At 37.3% G+C, this 20,307-nt stretch overlaps 1 protein-coding gene across 1 annotated transcript in view; it reads left to right on the top strand.

The window, feature by feature from the left end:
• The window catches only part of HDAC9 (histone deacetylase 9), an 817,093-nt gene that overhangs the window by 596,589 nt on the left and 200,197 nt on the right, over nucleotides 1–20,307 (top strand). The window contains exons 16-17 of the mRNA XM_036429233.2: nucleotides 3,219–3,339; nucleotides 7,969–8,018. Of these exons, the coding sequence (XP_036285126.2) occupies nucleotides 3,219–3,339; nucleotides 7,969–8,018 (171 nt within the window). The remainder of the gene's footprint in view (nucleotides 1–3,218; nucleotides 3,340–7,968; nucleotides 8,019–20,307) is intronic.

Here is a 20,307-nt window from a genome sequence, read left to right as displayed (position 1 = left end):
AGCAGGTTAATTTTTCCGTTGTGTGATTGGGGAAATGAGAAAGAAGTTGAGGCAAGTATGGAATGTATGGCTGTAAATACACTGAGTAGCCAGATTATTATGATCTCTGAATGCATAATAATGTGGCAAGTCAATGTATATCCTATATAATAAAAGGCTAATATGCAAATTGTCCCCCTGACCAGGAGTTTGACCAGCAGCAGGCCAGTCAACTGCCCATGTCCCCTCCTTCTGGCCAGGCTAGCCGGACCCTATCCATGCACAAATTCATGCATTGGGCCTCTAATACAAACACACACACACACACACACACACACACACACACACACACACTGAGTGGCCAGATTACTATGCTTTCAGAGGTCTTAATAATCTGGCCACTCAGTGTATATGTTAATGAAAACATAAAGATATATTTATTACTGGTATTTAATATTATACCAGAAACAGAAATTCAGTTCAGGGCTGAAAAATATATTTATAGAAAAAGAAAAAAAATATCAATGAAACTTTATGATATCAGTCAAAATGTTGGTCTGATTATAGAAATGACATTATTTAAGACAAAGATGATTCACTGTATGAGCATATAAAATATCAGTGGCTATGGAATTCTTAGATTCATAGAAATGAGAGCTGGAAGCCTTGTTATTTCACGGTGTTCATTATTTTGCCAGATAGAACTAGTTTTTGCAGTCTGGTTTCCAGTCCTCTGCTCATTCCAATTTTAGATGACTCAGACCATGGATTTGCCACTATTTATCTTGGATTTTCCAGCAGCTGAAATCTCAGTTATAATGTTTCTCTTTAATATTGACTTTGAATGTTTGCTTCCTATTTTTCTCTCATATCTTCTCATTCTATTGCTTTTGTTGTTCTGCTCTTCCATAAACATTTTCAAAGTTAATGTTTATCATTAAGTCAAAAATGTCAGTAATGTGTTTATTTATTGATCAGGGCAATGGTTGATCAGATGGCCATCACACATTTGCCTTTGTCTTCAGCATTACTTACCTGGTTTAATTTCAATTTTAATTATTGCCTATCTTGGAATAATTTCTCTGAAACATATTTTTATTCCTCTAGAAATGTAAATTGGGTGTCCAAAAAGGGGAACCTCAATGCTGTGACAAAGAAAACTTCCATAGCATTTATTTGTTTAGCAAATAATGGCACAGTGTCAAGAAATTTACATTTTCTATTACTCCTGTTACCCCGTGGGGTTTCCCACCACCCCCAATCCCTGTTATATGACTTATTTTCAGTGACAAGCACAGCTCTTCCCTCTACACAGTAAAAACCTAGGAAGTGTCAGTAAGTCCAGGCTTCCAGCTACTCACACATCATGGCCGCCACATCCCCTTAAATTAGGGAGGTTGAATATGATCGTATCCTGGTCCTGTGGGAGGCGCTGCTGTCACCTGAGGCTTCTGTGTCACCTGGGACATGAAAGGACAGATTCTCTTCGAAGTTCCCTGAATGCCATTCTCTTCTAATCCATTGCCTTATAACTACCTTATTATGATACAAATTTTAAGTGAAATATTAACACTATCTGGGTAATTTTAGGAAACACAGCAGTTTAAAAAAGTTGGGCTACTTCACTTCATATACCAACATGATGTTTGTTGGGCTCACAGACATGCCATTGTGGCCACAGATAGATTGACTGAGCTTTAACTTAATGTACAGTTTTGTCTGTGTCAAAGGACTATTCTTTCTTAGGTAAAGTGAAAGTTTCACCTAGCAGGTGTGTAATAATAATGACTAGGTCTAGAGTGTCTCAGATTATCTCTGATTAAGGAGTGGTTTTCATTTTTCTTTAATTTCCATTCTGTCACAAACTAATGCTTTTTATAAGGTACATTAAAATGAAATAATACAAAAAAGAAAATTGATTGAACAACATACAAGATTCTATTAGATTCAATAGACATAAAGATATTCTGTCAGTTTACTATAAAAAGTTTCTAAATGTTTACTTTGAATTCTGTATAAATTTCATCAGATCATAAACATTTCCTGAACTGTTACTGATCTGATAGGTCATACATTGGTCTAGATCAGGGTGGGGAACATATGGCCCGCGGGCTTTATCATTTGGCCTGGCCCTGCCAAGGCAACAACAGGCAGGGCTCAAAATTCAATAAATCTAGGAGTTCTGTTCATAGCAACATAAATTTATGATAAGTGAATCACATTAAGTGAATGATGTTATAAATATCCAAATGGCCTTTGTTAAAAAAAAAAAAAAAAAAAAAAAAAAAAAAAAAAAAGTTCCTCACTGCTGACTGCTGTCTAGATGAACACTACTATGAGGTGCACACATATGGACTGATCAGCATATTCTATATAATAAAAGAGTAATATGCAAATTGACTGTGCATACAATACACCCTCAAGTCACACCCACTAGCCAATCAGAGCTAGTATGCAAATTAACCCAACCAAGATAGCTATGGCCATGGAAAGAGCAGGAGGCTTGGGTTTCCCCACCAATGGAGGAAACTAAGCTTTCTGCCTGCCCTGGCCATCACAGGCCTCCACTCAAGGCTACAGTTTCAATTGTAGGAGATAAATAAATGCCAGATACCAGGGCCTCTGCTTGGGTCGCTGGGGGACATGGCCAGCCTGCAAACCACCACAGGCCCCTCACTCAGGCTGTCCCATGCCCCAAGGGTACCCCCACCCTGATCCAGGACACCCTTCAGAGCAAACCAGCTGACCCCCACCAGTGCACCAGGCCTCTATCCTATCTAATACTATCTAGTTTGTTATGAACAAATATATTGAGATGTATTGGTCTTAAATCCTTTAAGAAACAATAAAGAATTTGTTTCAACACACTTTTTAGGTGAATGTAAAATAAGATGTTGATTAATTTACTTCTCAGCTAAACAATAGACCCTGTTTGTTTTTAAGCTGACACTTTTACAAAGGAGTTAGCTATTAATTTCTTTGTTATAGTTTATTTTTATGCCAAAGAAGAACATGCTTTATATTAGTTGCTCATTTAGGCATAAGCAGTCTATCGGTCCTGAACGTTCCCTACTCTCATTTTTCAAATATTATTATGGTACTTTACTAAGCAAATAAGTGTCACATTCCTTCATGATGAAATTCAGTCCATTATTAATCATCTTCAATGTGACTTGGGGCCTTATTTTCTTCAAAACATTGTCAGTGGAGTACTGTAGGCTTCTGCTGTTTTCTTTCAGTGGATTCAAGGTCGAAAAGCCAGCCTGGAGGAAATACAGCTTGTTCACTCTGCACATCACTCACTGCTGTATGGCACCAACCCCCTGGACGGACAGAAGCTGGACCCCAGGACGCTCCTAGGTCTGTACTGACCTCTCTTCTACTGAGAACAGCACATTCCAGCACTATCATTAGTCAAGGCGGTGTCAGTTCAAAATACTTGGCAAGCAGTGTGACAAAAAACCCAACTCTCCATCAGTATTGCTCTTAGGAATGAGTGAGTCCCATACAGTAAGCCAATTCAGATGAAGAAGAATCTTGCATTAGAAAAAATGGCAAAGTTTAAGTTCATTTTTATTTGAGTGGCTTTTCTACTTTGTATTTTAGCATACAGGAATAAATGCACAGTTGAGTTGGTTTGCTTATATTTTTAAACCAAAAGAAGAAAGATTTTCATAATCTTTATGCAAATTTATCTTCATCTTTTCCATTTGTTTTGTGTTATTCAGTTCTTTTTCTCTGTGACCTTAACAGACAGTGGGCATAGTACAACTTATTTTTAAGTGACAACTCTTTAGTGTTATGCCTAGAATATGGCATTTTATACTTAGATTGCATTTTAAAACCTAATGTAATTTTTTTAATATTTTCACTGTGGAATTAAACAGTAAAGTAAATAACAGAAGTAGAAAACTAATAAACATAATTTTTAGTTAACATATGATTTTCAAGTCTCTGCCATCAGATTTTATAATGAATGTTGAACAGGGTTATATAAATTTTACATGAGCAATAGAAATAATATATTTGGAAAATACAGAACGTTATTTTAGCTGAAACAATTCCATTAATTTGGTTTATTAACAACCTTTTATAGTGGAATAACAATACATAGCATAGCTATACTATACCAGAAGGATATTTTTAAAACTATTTTAACTTAAAAAAAAGGTATTGCAGGTATTTTTTTTATCCCCTTTCAATAAAACCTATTGTGTCAGTTCCAAATTATTGGACTCTCTCACCAAATTCAATATTATTTCAGAATAATTTTATATTAACTCCTCCTAAAGAATTCAGAAGCAAATATATGACATGTAGAAGGCAGGCCTTCCTCACTTTATGAAGTAAAGGAAGATGGGTTAATGTGTGTATGGCTACATGCATTCAGGGGAGGTACTGGAAGAAATTGACGGAAAGAGGAACAGATGAAAATTATTCAAGGTTTTAGCAAATATTATTAAAATTTGATGATGGAAAACAATTTTTATATAATTAAATCTATATGTTAATATAAAGATGAATAAGTCTATCTGAACATACGTACTCTGTATTTTTTCCTTCTGTTGAAGGAAAGAATCACTGCACATAAAGTACTTCATTTACTGTGGATACTATATAATAAATCTCCTTAATTTTACATGAATTAATAATCTCACACGATTTGCCCAAAGATGAAGTTAACCACACATTAACTTTCATGGTTTTATTTTGATTTTTTTTTGTGTTTTGTTAATCCTTGTCCAAGTATATTTTTCCATTGATTTTTCTTAAGGGAGAGTTGGAGAGGGAAAACAGAGATGAGCAATGTGAGAGGAACACATCCATTGGTTGCACAAGACCCAACCAGGGCTCCGGGGTGGGGAGGAGCCTGCAAACGAGGTACATGCCCTTGACCAGAATCAAACCCAGGACCCTTTGGCTGGAAGGCCAATGCTCTATCTACTGACCCAAACCAGCTAGGGCAATATTGATTATTTTTTAATTAAAACAAGTAGCTTCCTCCCCCATATTTATTTATTTATTTACTATGTTCTTAAACTATAAATCAGTATAGATATAGGACTAAATATTTTGGATTTAATTGGGAAGAACTTACATGTAGGTGTTTGAGAGATATTCCAAAACAACAATTTTCTGCATTTTAAGAGAAAAGACATTTTTGTGAAAGAAATTAAGTTTAAATTTTGATGAGCTGGAACTGTTTACTTATGAAACATGGCAGTGCCATCATTTTTTTTTTCCAAATGAAATTTGACACTTGAACAAAGCTGATTTTCTCAAAATATTCAACATAAATATCATTTAAAAATTTGATGGTTTAGAAATGAATTCCAATGTATAATTTAGACCTCTGGCAATTCTTTTCATATACGTATGTAATGAAACACTGAGTATAATAATTTAATTTTTAAAAGTTTAAATCCCAATAAACTGGCCACTTAACTTATTAGGTTTGAGTATTTAATGTGAGATATAAAATTGAAGATTCTAGGATTAGTTTTGGGTATGTATGTGGAGTTCGTTCCATAGGCACCTCTCAGGTTTAGTGCAACAATTTTAATATTAGGTAAATATAAACAAGGACATTGCAATTGTTTAGTCTTGATGTCAAGCATGAAATTCAACTTTGATACCTCTTCTGAACTACTTCAGTATCTCATATGAATCTAGACACACACATTTTCCTCCATTCAAGATCAAAGTGAACAATTCCATTGTTTTTAAGTTTAACCTTTCATACTTTTTTGTTCTTTATAAAATTTGAATTCTCATGGCTTATTTTTTATTGATATCTAAAAAAACTAGACTGTCATGTATAAGTATGGAGATGTAGAACCACCAAGATATTTCTCTTTCTTTATCCCTCTCTTTCACTCCCGAATATCCCTCTTTTCCCCCATCCCCTCCCAAATCAGAGTGGGGATGGTGGTGTGGGGGGAATTTGTCAATGTGCACACACGTTGAATTTAAATCCATTCCATTTATAAAATTTCTCAGTTGAATTGATAATACTACTCTTCCTAGTTATGTTCTGGGGTTAGGAAGATTTAAACAAGAGGAGTTCATTATGACCAGACCTATCAGTCTTTGTATCTTAAAAGGTATCTATAGCTTATAAAATAATTAGATTGGAAAATGTGCACCATTTATCTCTTTAAATACTCTAGACCCTGTAAGGTGACACTTTAAAAACATTCTCTCCAATCATTTGTGGTACAAGGTTTTCCTTAGCATTAATATTCCTGTCGTTCTTACTACAGTTTTCACAATCATGTGGCTAGTCAGATCTCAGTTCATAGGGATGGCAACATAACATTTATTTTTAAAAATTCCGGTCAATTCAGTAAATTAAAATTTTCACACATCACTGAATTTAAATTATTATTTGTCTTTTTTTTGTATTATGTAAACATTACTAAATACAATTCTCCTTAAGCAGCTTAACATTTACCAGTATTTTCATTTATTCTCTTGGAGTTTACATAAATTTTAAAAATTATTTTATTGCATTGTAATATTAACTTTATTTCTTTTAACTATGGAATGAAGAGTTCAGAGATTAAAAATACAATATTATGTATTTTAAATTCACATATGACATGTGAATGCTTCCTTGCAAAATATTCAACAGTATAGAAATATCTTTGTTATGAGCAACAACTTAAGTAAACTTTATCCCTCCCCTAGTTTCCATAAATTTTTTGTGTATCTTTTACTGATGTCAGCATTTCAGATTTAATATGTTTTTATGACTTGTTTTCTATTGTTTACTTTTTTCATGAATACCCTTATCTATAATGAGGTGTGTCATTTTTTTTTCCATTTGTACGTAAATTTTTGTTTATCATTTTCCATCTGTTAGCTATTGAGTTTGAAAAATCAATTCATGAATTTCTTATTTTCGAAAATCAAATATTTTTTGTGACATTAAAATCTATTTAGGCTTTTATTGACATGGCATGTGAATTCCACCACAAGCCTATTTTCATTTTTTATTATTATTTCATTGATATTCAATAGAAAAAAATGAATTTGGAAATGGAAGTTTGCACCTCTTTCAACCACTAATCTCCCGAGTGACTCATCTGAGCCACTTCAGAGCCATTTGACTACGATATAGAAATGCCTGCTCCTCTCCCTCTAATTATTTTGCAGGGCAGATTTTAGTCTTAAGAAATTTAAGAGTAGTTATTTTATTTTCTCTACTTGTGTAGTAGATAATGTAGAAAATAAAAATGCAGATAGCCAAAAGGATTAAAATTCCTTCAAGTATTAATATTAAGAGACCATCACAAGTAAGATTTTGGCATATATTTTAAAGATATAGGATAATATTTTAAAGATATAGGATAATATTTAAAGATAAGGATAATATTCTTTAGAGATCTATATAATACAATAATATATAGATCTCTAAAGAATATTATCCTTATTGTAGTGTTATGTAACTTGTTTGTCTGAAAAATTATAAATATTGGAGAGGCTAAGTATTCTTAGTCACAGCTATATCTTAAATATAAATTCAAAATAAATCTGTATCTTTGAATAGATGTTTTAATATTTGAAACATTAAAAAATGGATGTCTTTCATAAATATTGGCTTGTAAAGCCCCATTAGAGGGATATACTCAGCGAATAGCTGAGTTATTCATAGTAAGGTTTAAATTTAAAAATGTTTTGATACATTGTACAATGTGTGGGACAGTTAAAACAAATCTTAAGACTTAAATTTCATAGGTATTTGTCTGTCCATGTGGGGCAATAGACTCTACATGTAATATTTTTATTTACTTGCTATGAGTTTTACCTATCTAAAATTTGTTCAGTTTCCTCCTGAGTTAAATGATAAATACCATGTGACATATTATGTATTAATAAACACATCAAAATTATAAATTTAGTTGTTAGAAATATTAAAAATTAATATTTAAAAAGTGTAATTATATTCCCAACTTATATGTTTTTTCATATCTTCTTGTTATATAGGTGATGCCTCTCAAAAGTTTTTTTCTTCATTACCTTGTGGTGGACTTGGGGTAAGTATGAGTTTGTTCACTGCTCTTAAATAACAAACTTCCAAAACTACCTCCTTTGATTTATCTATTCAATTATGTTTAAGGCTGTTTTTCAGTAGAAGTTATACTAGACTGCATGACTAACTCCATAATTTGTAGGGCTCAGTGCCAAATGAAAATACAGATCCCGCTGTTCTATAACTAAGGATTCAAGATGGTAACAGTAGAGAATTAACCAGTGTAGGCCCATCACTGTAGAGCCTTGTGTGACTGCATAGGTCACTCTGGCTTTCCTAGGCTTTTCTATGCCTGGGGAAAAGGTAGTATGAGAGGGTATAACACAGTTTTGTAGCAGACTTCAGTTTGCAATGAATATGCAGATACATTATTCATATTCCTGATGAAAATGGCATAAACTTCACAAAGTGCTTTGAATTGTGGGAAATTATGCTTGTGAACCTCCTGGGGCCATTTTTGTCTTCAATAATTAACAATGTTTTTGACCCAGGATATTTATACCGCATTGCAGGAACAAATTTGTTTGAATCTAGCGACATATGAAGAGAAATGTCTACATTTTGTGGATGATTAAAGCATGCCCAATAGTCTGCAATCTATTTAAAGTTAACCCTTACCATTAATATTATTAGACCTTCATCCTGTAGAGCTGAGTGCTAAGTCACGTTGGGACGACATATACTAGACCAGGTTTAAGGACTAAAGGTATTTAATTCAATTAGGTTTCTTGGATGTGGAAGGGGAAGAAAACTAGTCTTTTGTATGCCCATGTATTAGGGAATATTTTGCTATAACTGAATTTTATACAGGGAATCCCCATATATTTTCATAAAATTATTTCTTTTTCGTGATGTTAGATTTATCAAGGATAATCTTTCTGTTCCTTTTCCTGTGATTCTGCCCTCTAGAAATAAGAATGGAAACTACAACTAACAACTAATAGGACTTTACAGTATCACAAAGGTTCATAAAATCTTGGTAAAGTAGTTATGGCTGTTAGCACAGTTTTGCAAATGAGAACCTGAAGTGTCAGAGACGTGAGGTTATTTTCCTGAAGCCACACAGGAAAGGGGAGAAAGTTGAAAGTATGAGGTGCATGGGAAAATCCAAGTGGAAGAGTTCCGAAAGAGCACTGTAGGTGCTTCCATGGCTTTCATCTTTAACAGGCTGGCCACAGCCCCTGGAGCCAGTGAGGTCCCCTTTGTGGTAGCTCACCAGTGAGCTTGGCTTTTTGACCCCCAGCACAGGATAATCACAACCCCATATGTATCCCTGCTAAGTTTTAGCAAGCCTCCTGGGAAGCTAAGAGCTTGCAATATTATTCTAGAAAGCAGAGGACAAACTGATTTTTTAAATAGGTTTCATTGGCTTTGAGATTATTTTCTAGCATCCCAAGTGACCATCTTATGAGAATGGCTGATTACCTGTAAATGAGGCAAAGAAGCAAAGCTAAGGACTACTTAGTGGGTCTGGTGATGGTGAGGAATTCAAAACTGTTGAAAGAGTGGTGGTCCCCAAACCCCTACTCATTTACAAGTACCTTTATCCCAGGACCCAGAGCTTAAATGAGGACAGCTCCCAGGACCCACCTCTCTAGTTTGAACGGGGCTGTGCCTATAACTCACTATTCCTTGAACACAAAGTTTCTTCCTCTACTTTGCTGCTCTAAACCCATAGCAAAGTAACTTCTTATCTTTAGCCAGAACTGCTCTAGTAAACTCTTAGATGTGTCCAATGAATGAACAGAGCCTGTCACTTCTGACACAGTGGGTGTCAGAGAGTAAGATCTTCACATACTGGCCTAATCCAGATGGTACCAGTGCTGGTGGGTAAGTGAGGCTCCAGCAGAGGCAGGAGAAGGAAGACTGATTAGTTTGCCTGCATTAATACTGGAAAGGGCTGCAGAGAGTTAGCTCTGTTTATCAAATTGGCCTCTAGGTCTTCTGGTGATGTGTTTGTAGGTCTAGATGAGAGAGAGAGAGTATGTGTGTGTGTGTGTGTGTATACACAAGCTTGTCCTGTTGATGTACTAGAGAACCAGTTGGATTCAGTCTTCCTGTGTCTCCCCTCCCCCCCCCCGAAATCAAATTGTACGTGAAGGTACTATATTGCCCCCTAATATCTTTGGTTTTGATATAAGTTCTAAGAGAGACTCTGGATTTTCTGGATTTGTACTAGTCTCCGTTTTTTACCTCCCAGACGGTTCTAGACATACTATGTCTATGAAAGACACCCAGAATGAACTTGGTGTGGTCCAACTTGGCACACTACGTGCACCCTTGTGAGCTTGGGAACCATTGAAATGGCTTTTGTCTTAGGCCATAGTTCTGCTTCAGATAATCTAAAATGAACCCACAGTTTAAATTCTAAAATACTTAAATACTCCCAACTGTTCAACAAATTCCAGTTACCTAGACTGCATACCTTTCTACTAGATGGGTTTATTACATACTTACTGAATGCTGATGACTAGGTGGCTTTTGAGGAGACTACCTGAGACTTTATGAAACCATTCAGCAGTATTGTTCAGGCAGCTCAGTGGGTGAGTGGTATAGTATGTGCTTTACAGTATGCTCTCCTGAGTTACATTTTGAGCAACAACCTCAAGGTTTCTGAATTCTTTTGTGTTTGGTTTTCATTTTGTTTAGTTACTATGGCATGACTCATTTCTGATGACTGTGTGATTGCACTACAAGAAAATGCGCTGTTGAAAAAAGCAGTGTACCAAACCCCAGGACTTGGTCGGAGTCTAGTGAAACCGATAATTAAGGGACTCCGGAAACAAAAGCCAGCACAGGACCATTTTAGTTCTCACTCCTCAGGGTATACATATCACCAAAAATAGTGATCATTTTCCTGGCCATCTGACCTGCTGCTGTGTGAAGAAATCTTGAAGTCATTTCTCAGCCTTATTTTTCCCTCTTCACTTGATAGGCCACAAAGAAAAAAAAAAAAAAAAAAAAAAAAAAAAAAAGTAAAAAAGAAAGAAAAAGAAAAACCCACAAAAGCAAGGACGAGCAGGCTTTTATGATAATGTCGTCATCAGCTCCCAGCTTCAAACGCTTCTGCGGCTTTTGAGTTGTCATTTATAACTTGGAACTGAATCGACCCATAATTCCCCTGATACACTTAGAGAAATTGATAACAGACTCTGCACTTCTTTTATGGCTCGGAGGAGGCAACTCCAATCACATCACTATTGGCAGGCAATATTATTTTTTGACATGGTTGTAAAAGTATAAAGGGGCTTATGGCATTTGTTTAGATGAGGAATGGACTCTCAAGCTGTGCTGGGGTTTACAGGACCAGATTAGTGAGAAGCGAAGGGAATATGATGTTTGCAAACAGGATATGATTTTATATATAAGTTTGGGTTTCATGCTCTGGTCTCTGGGGAAAGCCCTGCAGACAGCAGAGAATTCCACTTTCATCCTACGACAGACAAGCTCCGCGTGCCAAAAGGCAGACACAGCAACGTGGTCAATGGGCAGCGTCAGACCCTTGATTGGAGGAGGAGGAGGAGGAGCCGTGGAAGAGGCAAAGTAATTCCCTGGGAGGAATGAGGAATTGCAGAGCCTGGGCAGAATCCCGGCCAGCCTAACTGGTCAAAGATGTGCCAAAAATGAGGCTCCGTGAGCTTAATCAAGGCACTCTCTCCAGCAGCAGCTCGGTTGGACTGTGAACAGGAAGCCAGCTTTTTTATTGCAAACTTTTCCTCGGCCCGTATTCTATCTGATTGCCCCTCGCTCTGACACACTGTGGTGGTTAGGGATGTCATTTTTTTTGTGATTTGGGGAGGGGGAGATGGGGAGAAGAATTAGGTGATTGTGGGGAGGTAATTTAAGGCTCATTTCAATTGCTCTGAGGTTTTCAGCAGACGTTTCAGCCCTATACTAACTACACTCACTGCACAGGAGGCAGGTTTGGATGAAATGTCTCAAATTTTCTTTCATTCTGTCAGGTTTAAAATGTAAGCTCTCCCATCTGATACATACAATTTATATAGGTGGAAATATGATATATGTACATATATTTATTCAAAAGAAAACTCTGCTATTTTACATTTCATTTATACGTTCACATTATTTTTCCATTTAATATACCACTTTGGTTCTCCACATTTATTCTCCCCAATAACAGTAAAAAAAAAAAAATAAAAAAAAAATCCAGTGACCAGCCTTTCAAAGGACTGCTTTAATTTTCTCAATTGTATTATAATATCAGGGAATAATTTATTTTATTTTATTTTTAATATATTTTTATTGATTTAGAGAGGAAGGGATAAGGAGAAAGATAGAAACATCAATGATGAAAGAGAGTCATTGATCGAGCCCACAACCCTGGTTGTGGGAATTGAACCATGACTTCTGGTTCATAGGTCAACGTTCAACCACTGAGCCACACCAGCTGGGTGGGAAGGATTTATTTTACGAACAAATCTATGATTATATAGTTGAATTGAATGTAATGGATAGGTTTAGTTAAAACACATTTCTCCTGCTATTTATAGTGTTGTTTTTCTTTAAATTACAATAGTATTTTATTTTTAATTTTTTGTTGTTGTTAATCATCATCCAAGGATATGTTTTCATTGATCCCAAGAGTGAAGGGAAGAGAGGAAGGGAAGGGGGGAGGAGAGAGAGAGAGAGATAAACATTGATGTGAGAGAAACACATGGATTGGTTGCCTCTCTCATGTGTCCCTACTGCGATCTGGGATGGATCCTGCAACCTAGGTATGAGTACTTCACTGGAGATTGAACCTGAGACCCTGTGGTGTACAGGCCAGCACTCTAACCACTTTGTAACATTGGCCAGGTCAACAAAATTAGTATTTTAGAAGGCATGCCATATACCATCATAAGAGGAGGGAAGAGCAGGAAAAATAAGGTAAGACTTGTTGTCAATGGTTTAACAAAGTACAGGAATGCGATAAGGTATAAGATGAGTTGCTCAGAGCCTTTTCATTGGCTGATTTGGAGAAATGCTGTGCTGTGGGGGCACAAAGGATGAGACTTCTAGAACAGAACAGAAGAGTGGTTGTGTGAGGGTTACTCAAGCAGGCATAAGCAAAATTGTTAAGAAACAACTAGGCATAAATGTGTTTGTGTTTTGCAAGGGGCAGTTATGAGTGAGGGTCAGGGGAGTTATCCAAGTGTTAACTGTTTAGGTTATAACAACACACCATATTTTTGACATTTGCACCAAACAGTTGCCCATTAATATGACTTATTGTTTTCTGCATCAAAACCTATGCTTATGCAGCAAAATTGGGATGTTTTCTAAAGTTTTGATAATGACTCAGGAACTTCTCCCTTTTATCCTAAGTATATGCATCTCACGTTTTTACACCCAGCTATCCTGAGCACACACAATGCCTTTTGTTGTGTCCACAGAGAGAGGAGGGGGTCACATCTGTTTCTCACATGCAGTGCAGTAATCAGGATAATGTTGATTTCCTTCGAATTAATGTTCAGCTCTGTCCTGGCTTGCAATCAGTATTTCATTTCCTCCACTGCTGTTATCAAAGATACATCACAGTTCTCTTCCCTCCAGCACAAGAAGAGGATCCACCCTGATTTGGAATCTCTCTTTTTTTCATCTACCCTTCCTAATTGTATTTGGGTTTTCATTAGTTTTCAAACATGATGCAAATGATACCAGCAGGAACAACTCAGGGCACCTGGGAAAAGGAAAACAGATAAGCCACCTTAATGAAATTGTTTGAAAATTTTTTATTTGTGCTGTGGATCCTGCAAAAAAAGATCATGTTGCCCCAGACTGGGAAACTGGAGTACAAAATACTGTGCAAGCCAGGGAATTCCTTCTCAGTGACAAAGGAAGTTTCCATATTGCATAGCTGATGTTCCCACAGAGATAAACATATACACATTATTCTGTGTTTACTAGAAGATGTAAAATTTCATAGTCTTTAAGTATCTGAGGCCCATTGCAGAAAAGAGGAAAATAAGAAATGAAAACCTTAACATCCTCCTTAATTCACTTAGCTGTAGCATCCCTTCTGCAACGAAATTCCTTTAGTTGCTTTGACAGTATGGCTGAGGACAACAGGATGCATTTTGAAATTCTATCTTCATTTTCTCTAAAGTAAACCTCAATGTAGCAAAGGTATTAAAATTCTTCTCTTATCAAAATGGAATCATCATCAAAGCTTTCCCCATGTGCATTTTACATTCTTGGCACTACAATGTCTATAGGAATATTATATGTGCAACTATATCAACCAAATGATTCAGTAGCAGGGGAGAAAAAGTATATCCTTCTTTAAATAGTTTTTTGCTCTGTCATTTTCCTGTACTATAATAATGTTCTCCATTTGCCTATGTGTCTTGATGATAAGTACCCAGACAAGAAGACATTGCTCCTTAGATCTGTAGTTGCTGAAAGTAAATGGGTTTGAGGACGTTAAGCTCCTACCTAACTCAGGAAACCTATGGTTCTATGAGATTAAAACTCTCAAAAATTAAAGCATACCTGAATAAGTTTGAATATACAGTCATCTACTAATTGCCACTTCTGACTGTCAAGATAACACAAAGCCTTAGGTCAAACAGAAGTTTCGAGTTCACAAAGGAAACGGGGGTACATAGAGAAGGAATCTTGCTACAGCTTCTGTGCTGTGCAGCCTGAAATACAGCTACGTCCAGTCCCAATCAGCCTTTCATTCTGATGCATTTTTCCTTTGTCATATTTCTACCCAGGATAGTTCCAGGTCTAGATAGTCATCCTTGTAACAAATTAATACTATCCTATACATAATATTGGCATATCATTATTGAATGTGCTGTCATGAAGTGTTTTGACAGTAAGTTAAGTGAAGCATAATGGCTGAATTTTCAAATAATTTTTCTTTCAAAATCCAAATAAAAAATGCAGTGGTTTTTGGAGTGCTTGAAATGCAGGTAGTTCATGGCACACTTCCTCAGAGGTAATCATTCCCAACCCCCACGTGGACCCATAGCTCCTGCCTTCTGGGCCAGCACCTTCTTGTTATTGTGCAGGCTTCCTTTTTAATATAAAATAAGTAAAGGACTTGACATTCTAAGCAATGGCTCACTTATCTTAGAAACAAAGCATATATTAATCATTGTTTATATGAATACTATTGAGACTGTTAAAAGACTAATACATGTATAATGATATACATCCATCTCATTTGGTTAGTTTATTCTATTACATTATCAATAATATGATTTGAATGGTCTCTAATATTTCTGTGGGCACATATCTATTCGATATATATTCTTTATAAGGATCTGTAAAGACTTCTCAAAATGATCCTACAACAGTTTGAAATGTAATCATTTAAGGAACTAAAAATACAATGCCTGCAAGTAGTGAAATTTACTTTCCAAGAAGTCATATTTTTTTACTTAACCTGTTCCCTCCCCTTTACACATTTCAACATCCATCCATCCATTTATTAAGTTAAACATGTATGAGAGTCTCCTATGTGCCAAGTATGGAACAATCTTTAGCCTCATGTTTTTCTCTTACATTTTGATGTATTTTGTTTTGTTTTTCCTTTTTGATTCCTATCTCATTATTTTTATCACTGTTTGTCTATCTTAATACTCTATTTTTATTTATCAATTTTAGTGAGAAAGACTTGGGAGTTAATAGAGATGTAGATCGAAGGTGATTAGAATATCTGGATTCTTAGTCGAAAAAGATTCAGAGTCATTTTTCTAATGAAATATTTCTAAAGATAGCTTGTCTCAGCTTTCCTCGGCAAAGGAATCAAGTCTGTATTCTGAAAGCTAGCAAATGCAGGTGACAGCATCTGACACCATTCCATTAATATCAAGTCCTAAAGAAGTCAAATGCCAAATACTAAATTGACACTAATCTCTGTGCCTTTGGATTTAATATACGCATAGCTTCTGGTGGCTACCACAGATTAGGGCAGGATTCATTGGCTTTCTTCTGTATTCATTTGCTTACAAAATAAATATTTATTGAGTGCTTATTATGTGCCAGGAACATCATTGAACAAAATTCTGTCCTGATGGTTGAACTTATTATATTCTAGTGAGGGAGACAGATAAGCAAATACACATTAGTATAAATATATGTGTGTAATGATGAATGTTATAGAGAAAAGAAAGCAAAGAAGGGGGTGTGGCATGTTGGGGGCTGGAAATGGAACTGGTGGTTGCTGGGATATGTTGCCTTTTAAAAACTGGGATTGATGGGGGAGGGATCATCTTGGCTCCTTGTGGTGACTCACTTGAAGAGGGGCACAGGGGATGATGAGATCTGTACCCAGGGCCCAAGGCAGGATGATGGGAAAGTAGTTAAAGCTCAGGGGGTCTCTCAGAAGGGGTTTGTCAAGACTGCTCAGAGTTCTGAGTCCCCATCTTCCCATCTGCCCATGAAGATGTGAACAACCAGGGGCAGGGTTGTCCCACCCAGAACACACGCAGCTCTTGGCCTCCTTTTGGGCTCCTGGATTCAGTTGTGGTGATGTGGGGCAGGCACGCTGCATTTACAGGCACAACCTGCAATCTGAGGTGTTTGTTAAGATCTGACCTTGGAGGGCTGGAGGAGCTTGAGGCTAGGGGCACAGTTCAAAAGGACTCAGAGACCTGGGCCTCAGCAGCAGATCCTGGGCTGTGAGACATCTGGGTGGCTCCACAGCTTAGCAGCATTACGTGCTTTGGGATTCCAAGTCCCCAGGGATGTTATTCAGATGTAGTTTCCTGTATAAATTGTGCAGCTGCAAATTAGATACAGTATTCTAACACCTGCCCGTATTCAAGTATAATGAAATGCCCTGACATTTGCATGACATTTCCCAGTGCCTTTTCATGTTCATTTTAATGGCTTTTTGAGTAACACTGTTATGTTGTGGCCTCTGTTGCCTCTGGCTGGTCCATGCTAGTTTATATCCGAGTTAAAAGATTCGGGATAACTGATTTGTTGATCCCCTTAGATTAGTGCACGGACCAAAAGGTGGTGGCTTCTCAATTTATCCAGGATCAGTTGTACATAATTGCAAGGAACTCAGACTTTGGGATCTGAATTCCAAGGACGTTTCTTACTAATAACTATCAGTTTCCCATCCTTAGTACTGTATATTCAATATTAGATGAAACAAAGCAATAAAAAAATATCAACTAAGTTATTTAGGACTATTCTCTAACCATATACGTAAAATAATAACTCTTAAGTTTGACCTAATGGGGTTCAGATGATTGCCTTTAATGAATTCTCTTTAGTGAGAGATCAGGTGAGATACCTTGGTGTAGCCAGGGGCCTAGAGAATTCTTTATTCTATTGGTTCTCACATAAAACTGGTCTGGTTCACATCCTCACATCAGAAACGATCCTCTGCAGACAGCTCCAATAAATACATATAAAATATATATGAGCTACCTTATATATTTTAATCCTTATAGCAATTCCAGGAGTCTTATTATGAAAAGCGTAACGGAGGCTTCGCTTTCTATAGCAAAGGAAACTGAGGCTCAGAGAGGAGAGTAAGTTGTGCAAGTCACACAGTTAGTAGGTGGTGAAGTCAAGATCTGATTCCCAAGCTCTTCACCACAATGCTATCTAGGCTCACACACTTCCCATAATTTCAACCTCATATGATTGTCAAGAGCCCTCTCCCTAATGACAATAGCCCTCGCCATCAGACAACACAATTGTTTATTTTGCCAAAAGCATTCTGTTCTTTATTGAAATTCCTATAAAGTATTAAATCCATGTATGCAGACATTATTAATCTGGGGTAAAAAAAAAAATATGTAACCATGCACAGCATTTCATCCCTATCTAGAACACTGAAAAATCTCTGCCGTCGGACCAAACCACTGTGAGATGCGTTAATGTGGACTCATGTCACACACCAGCTGAGTCAGAGTTAATTGTATTAAGCTGCTCATGATAGAAATGGGGCTCTGACATGCACAGCTTAGAGAACAAAAAGGTCAGCATATTATGAAATTCTATTTACGTAATATGTACATCATATTAAATGAAGAAACAGTAGGGAAAATGTATTATTTGGCTTTATCTCTGACTCAGTCTTGGAAAGACTGAGCAGCAGGTCACTGAAGCTGTGAATAACAGCGGTGACTCTCAAATTCCTTAACTGACCACATAACCCACAGGAATCCATATATTATCTGGCAAATCCTTTAGTTCACCAGTATCTTAAGCAAGGATCCTTCAAGTCTCAAAGTGTAACACTTGGCCCCAACAAACATGTTCCTCTATTTCTGTCGCTGGCACATAAATAGTAAAGGGTATGTTTTTTTGGAGATGGAGAGATTGCACGTGCAAGGTCAGTAGAGCTTCCAGAAAGCAGTCGATCACACTGTGAGGCGGTCTGTAGAACATCAACACACACGGCATGCCCCTCGCCTGCTCCAGCTGCCGCACTGATAGTTCACGCCTTCTTTCCATATGGAATATTGGTCACAGTGTTCATTCATCATATCCACGGTTTGGCCTGGAATCTGGAGGTCCTCCCCGTAGCTGCTCTTTCTTTTTCATCTCACCATGACTAAAGAAGCTAAGGTGTGGGCATTATAATCTACAACTGATCCCACGGGAATGTGCTGTCATTCAAGGGTTCCTCCCAGGGATGAACAAAAGAGCGAAAGCATGTGGGTTCACCCACCCATTGTCATCATAAATCCATCCCAGCCCCATTTCAAAGGTCTCAGGCTCTTAGCAGAACATCTAACATGAAATGAACATATGCATCCAAAGAGCTGGCGTGCTGTATCACATGGGCGAAGGGAGGAACGCCCCCTTGTCATGGGCTGCAGAGCCCTCTGAAGGAGAATACACTGAAGACTGCCACAGGGCCTCTGCTCAGAAAGATGACTTTCATTAGTAATCTACAGGAGAGAAAAAGCGATGGTCATCTGACACTTTCTCATGCTGACAGGTGGCCCTAATTAGGTCTGGTTTTGCAGAAAAGAAATAGGCTGCTGTCTCAGGGGTATGATTTGAAAGCCCTTCAAAGCTCTGAAACCCTGCCGTCTCATCTGGCCTACCTGCCCAACTGATGTTCTGCCAGTAGCATCAGGGCATCTTAGGGAGACTTATACCAGGGGAGGGGCCACTGTTTTCAGAAGCCACTGTGATGAAGCACATGGGCAAAGAACCTTGATTTAGAAATTAGAACATTTGGATTCAGACCCTATAGATTCTGATTCAACAGAACTGGCAGGGCCAGTGTTTCTGTGTTTCTCACAAACACCCATGTAATATGAGTGCTGCTCACCCATAGACCACACTTTGAGTGGCAGGATTCTCTATGATCAGGAATGGGCAAAGCATTTGATATTTCTTGGCCTTGGTTTTTGTACTTCTGTAAAATAGAGGTGATTAATGGAATGTGCTTATCATCCTCTTTGGGGATCAACGATGGCATACTTGGGGATTTGGTTGACTAAGACTTAGAATGCAATCCATCTCCTTTGTGCAAATAGTTATAGGATAGGGAAGTTTCTTTAAGGGGCCGGGGTGGACTACTAGTATGACAACGAAGTTCCAGGGTGGAAGGGATATTCCAGATGTTTCTGACTACCAAGCCAGGGAAGGGAGGCCCTTAATGCTGGCAGATGAGAGCTGCAAGTCCCGGTGTAATACTAACTACATTATACGTGTATTACAGGACCAGAATGGGATAGAGTTTTTCATATCACATTTTAGGTTTTTAGCCACATTAAAACTCTGTGTGTAAGTTGAGGGTGGGCAAATGTAGGTTTACAGTTGTGAGGAAAATTCTTTTGAGTTAATAAAGCTGTTGAAATAATCATAACCTGCATGTCTTTTACGAACAACTAAAAACCTACGTTTGTGCACCCCTGTGTATCACCATAGAACGAGTGTTTGCTTTTGGCTGAGGAGTTTTAGTTCCCAATTTTCAGGGTTAAATATGCAAGATGTCATAAGAAGAATTGTGTACCACTTCACCATGCCCACGTAGTGCATGTGAAACCTATTCTGATAGCACAATAATATTATCTTTAACTCTGGAATATTTCGGAAAGGCATCAACAAGCTGCGTTTATGTTCTACAAAGGAGTCTGTGCCCAAATTCTTTTTCCTTTGAGTCATCCTGTTTCCCTGTTAAATACTTTCACATCCACTTCCAGTACAGGTAGCTTAATTTCTATCATGTGCAGCTTTTCCGAGCATTAGCTTTGTTTCAGGTGCCAATGATTGAGCTACGCTGGATGTGCTTGGAAGAGGTCCACATTCATTCAGGAAACTCTAGTTGAACTAGATCCATATGTAGCTTTAAAAAA

Source organism: Pipistrellus kuhlii, unplaced genomic scaffold (assembly GCF_014108245.1).
Source record: "Pipistrellus kuhlii isolate mPipKuh1 unplaced genomic scaffold, mPipKuh1.p scaffold_m20_p_10, whole genome shotgun sequence".
NCBI classification, from domain to species: Eukaryota; Metazoa; Chordata; class Mammalia; order Chiroptera; family Vespertilionidae; genus Pipistrellus; species Pipistrellus kuhlii.
The sequence above is the reverse complement of the archived record's forward strand: the minus strand, read 5'-3'. Positions and strand labels throughout refer to the sequence as shown.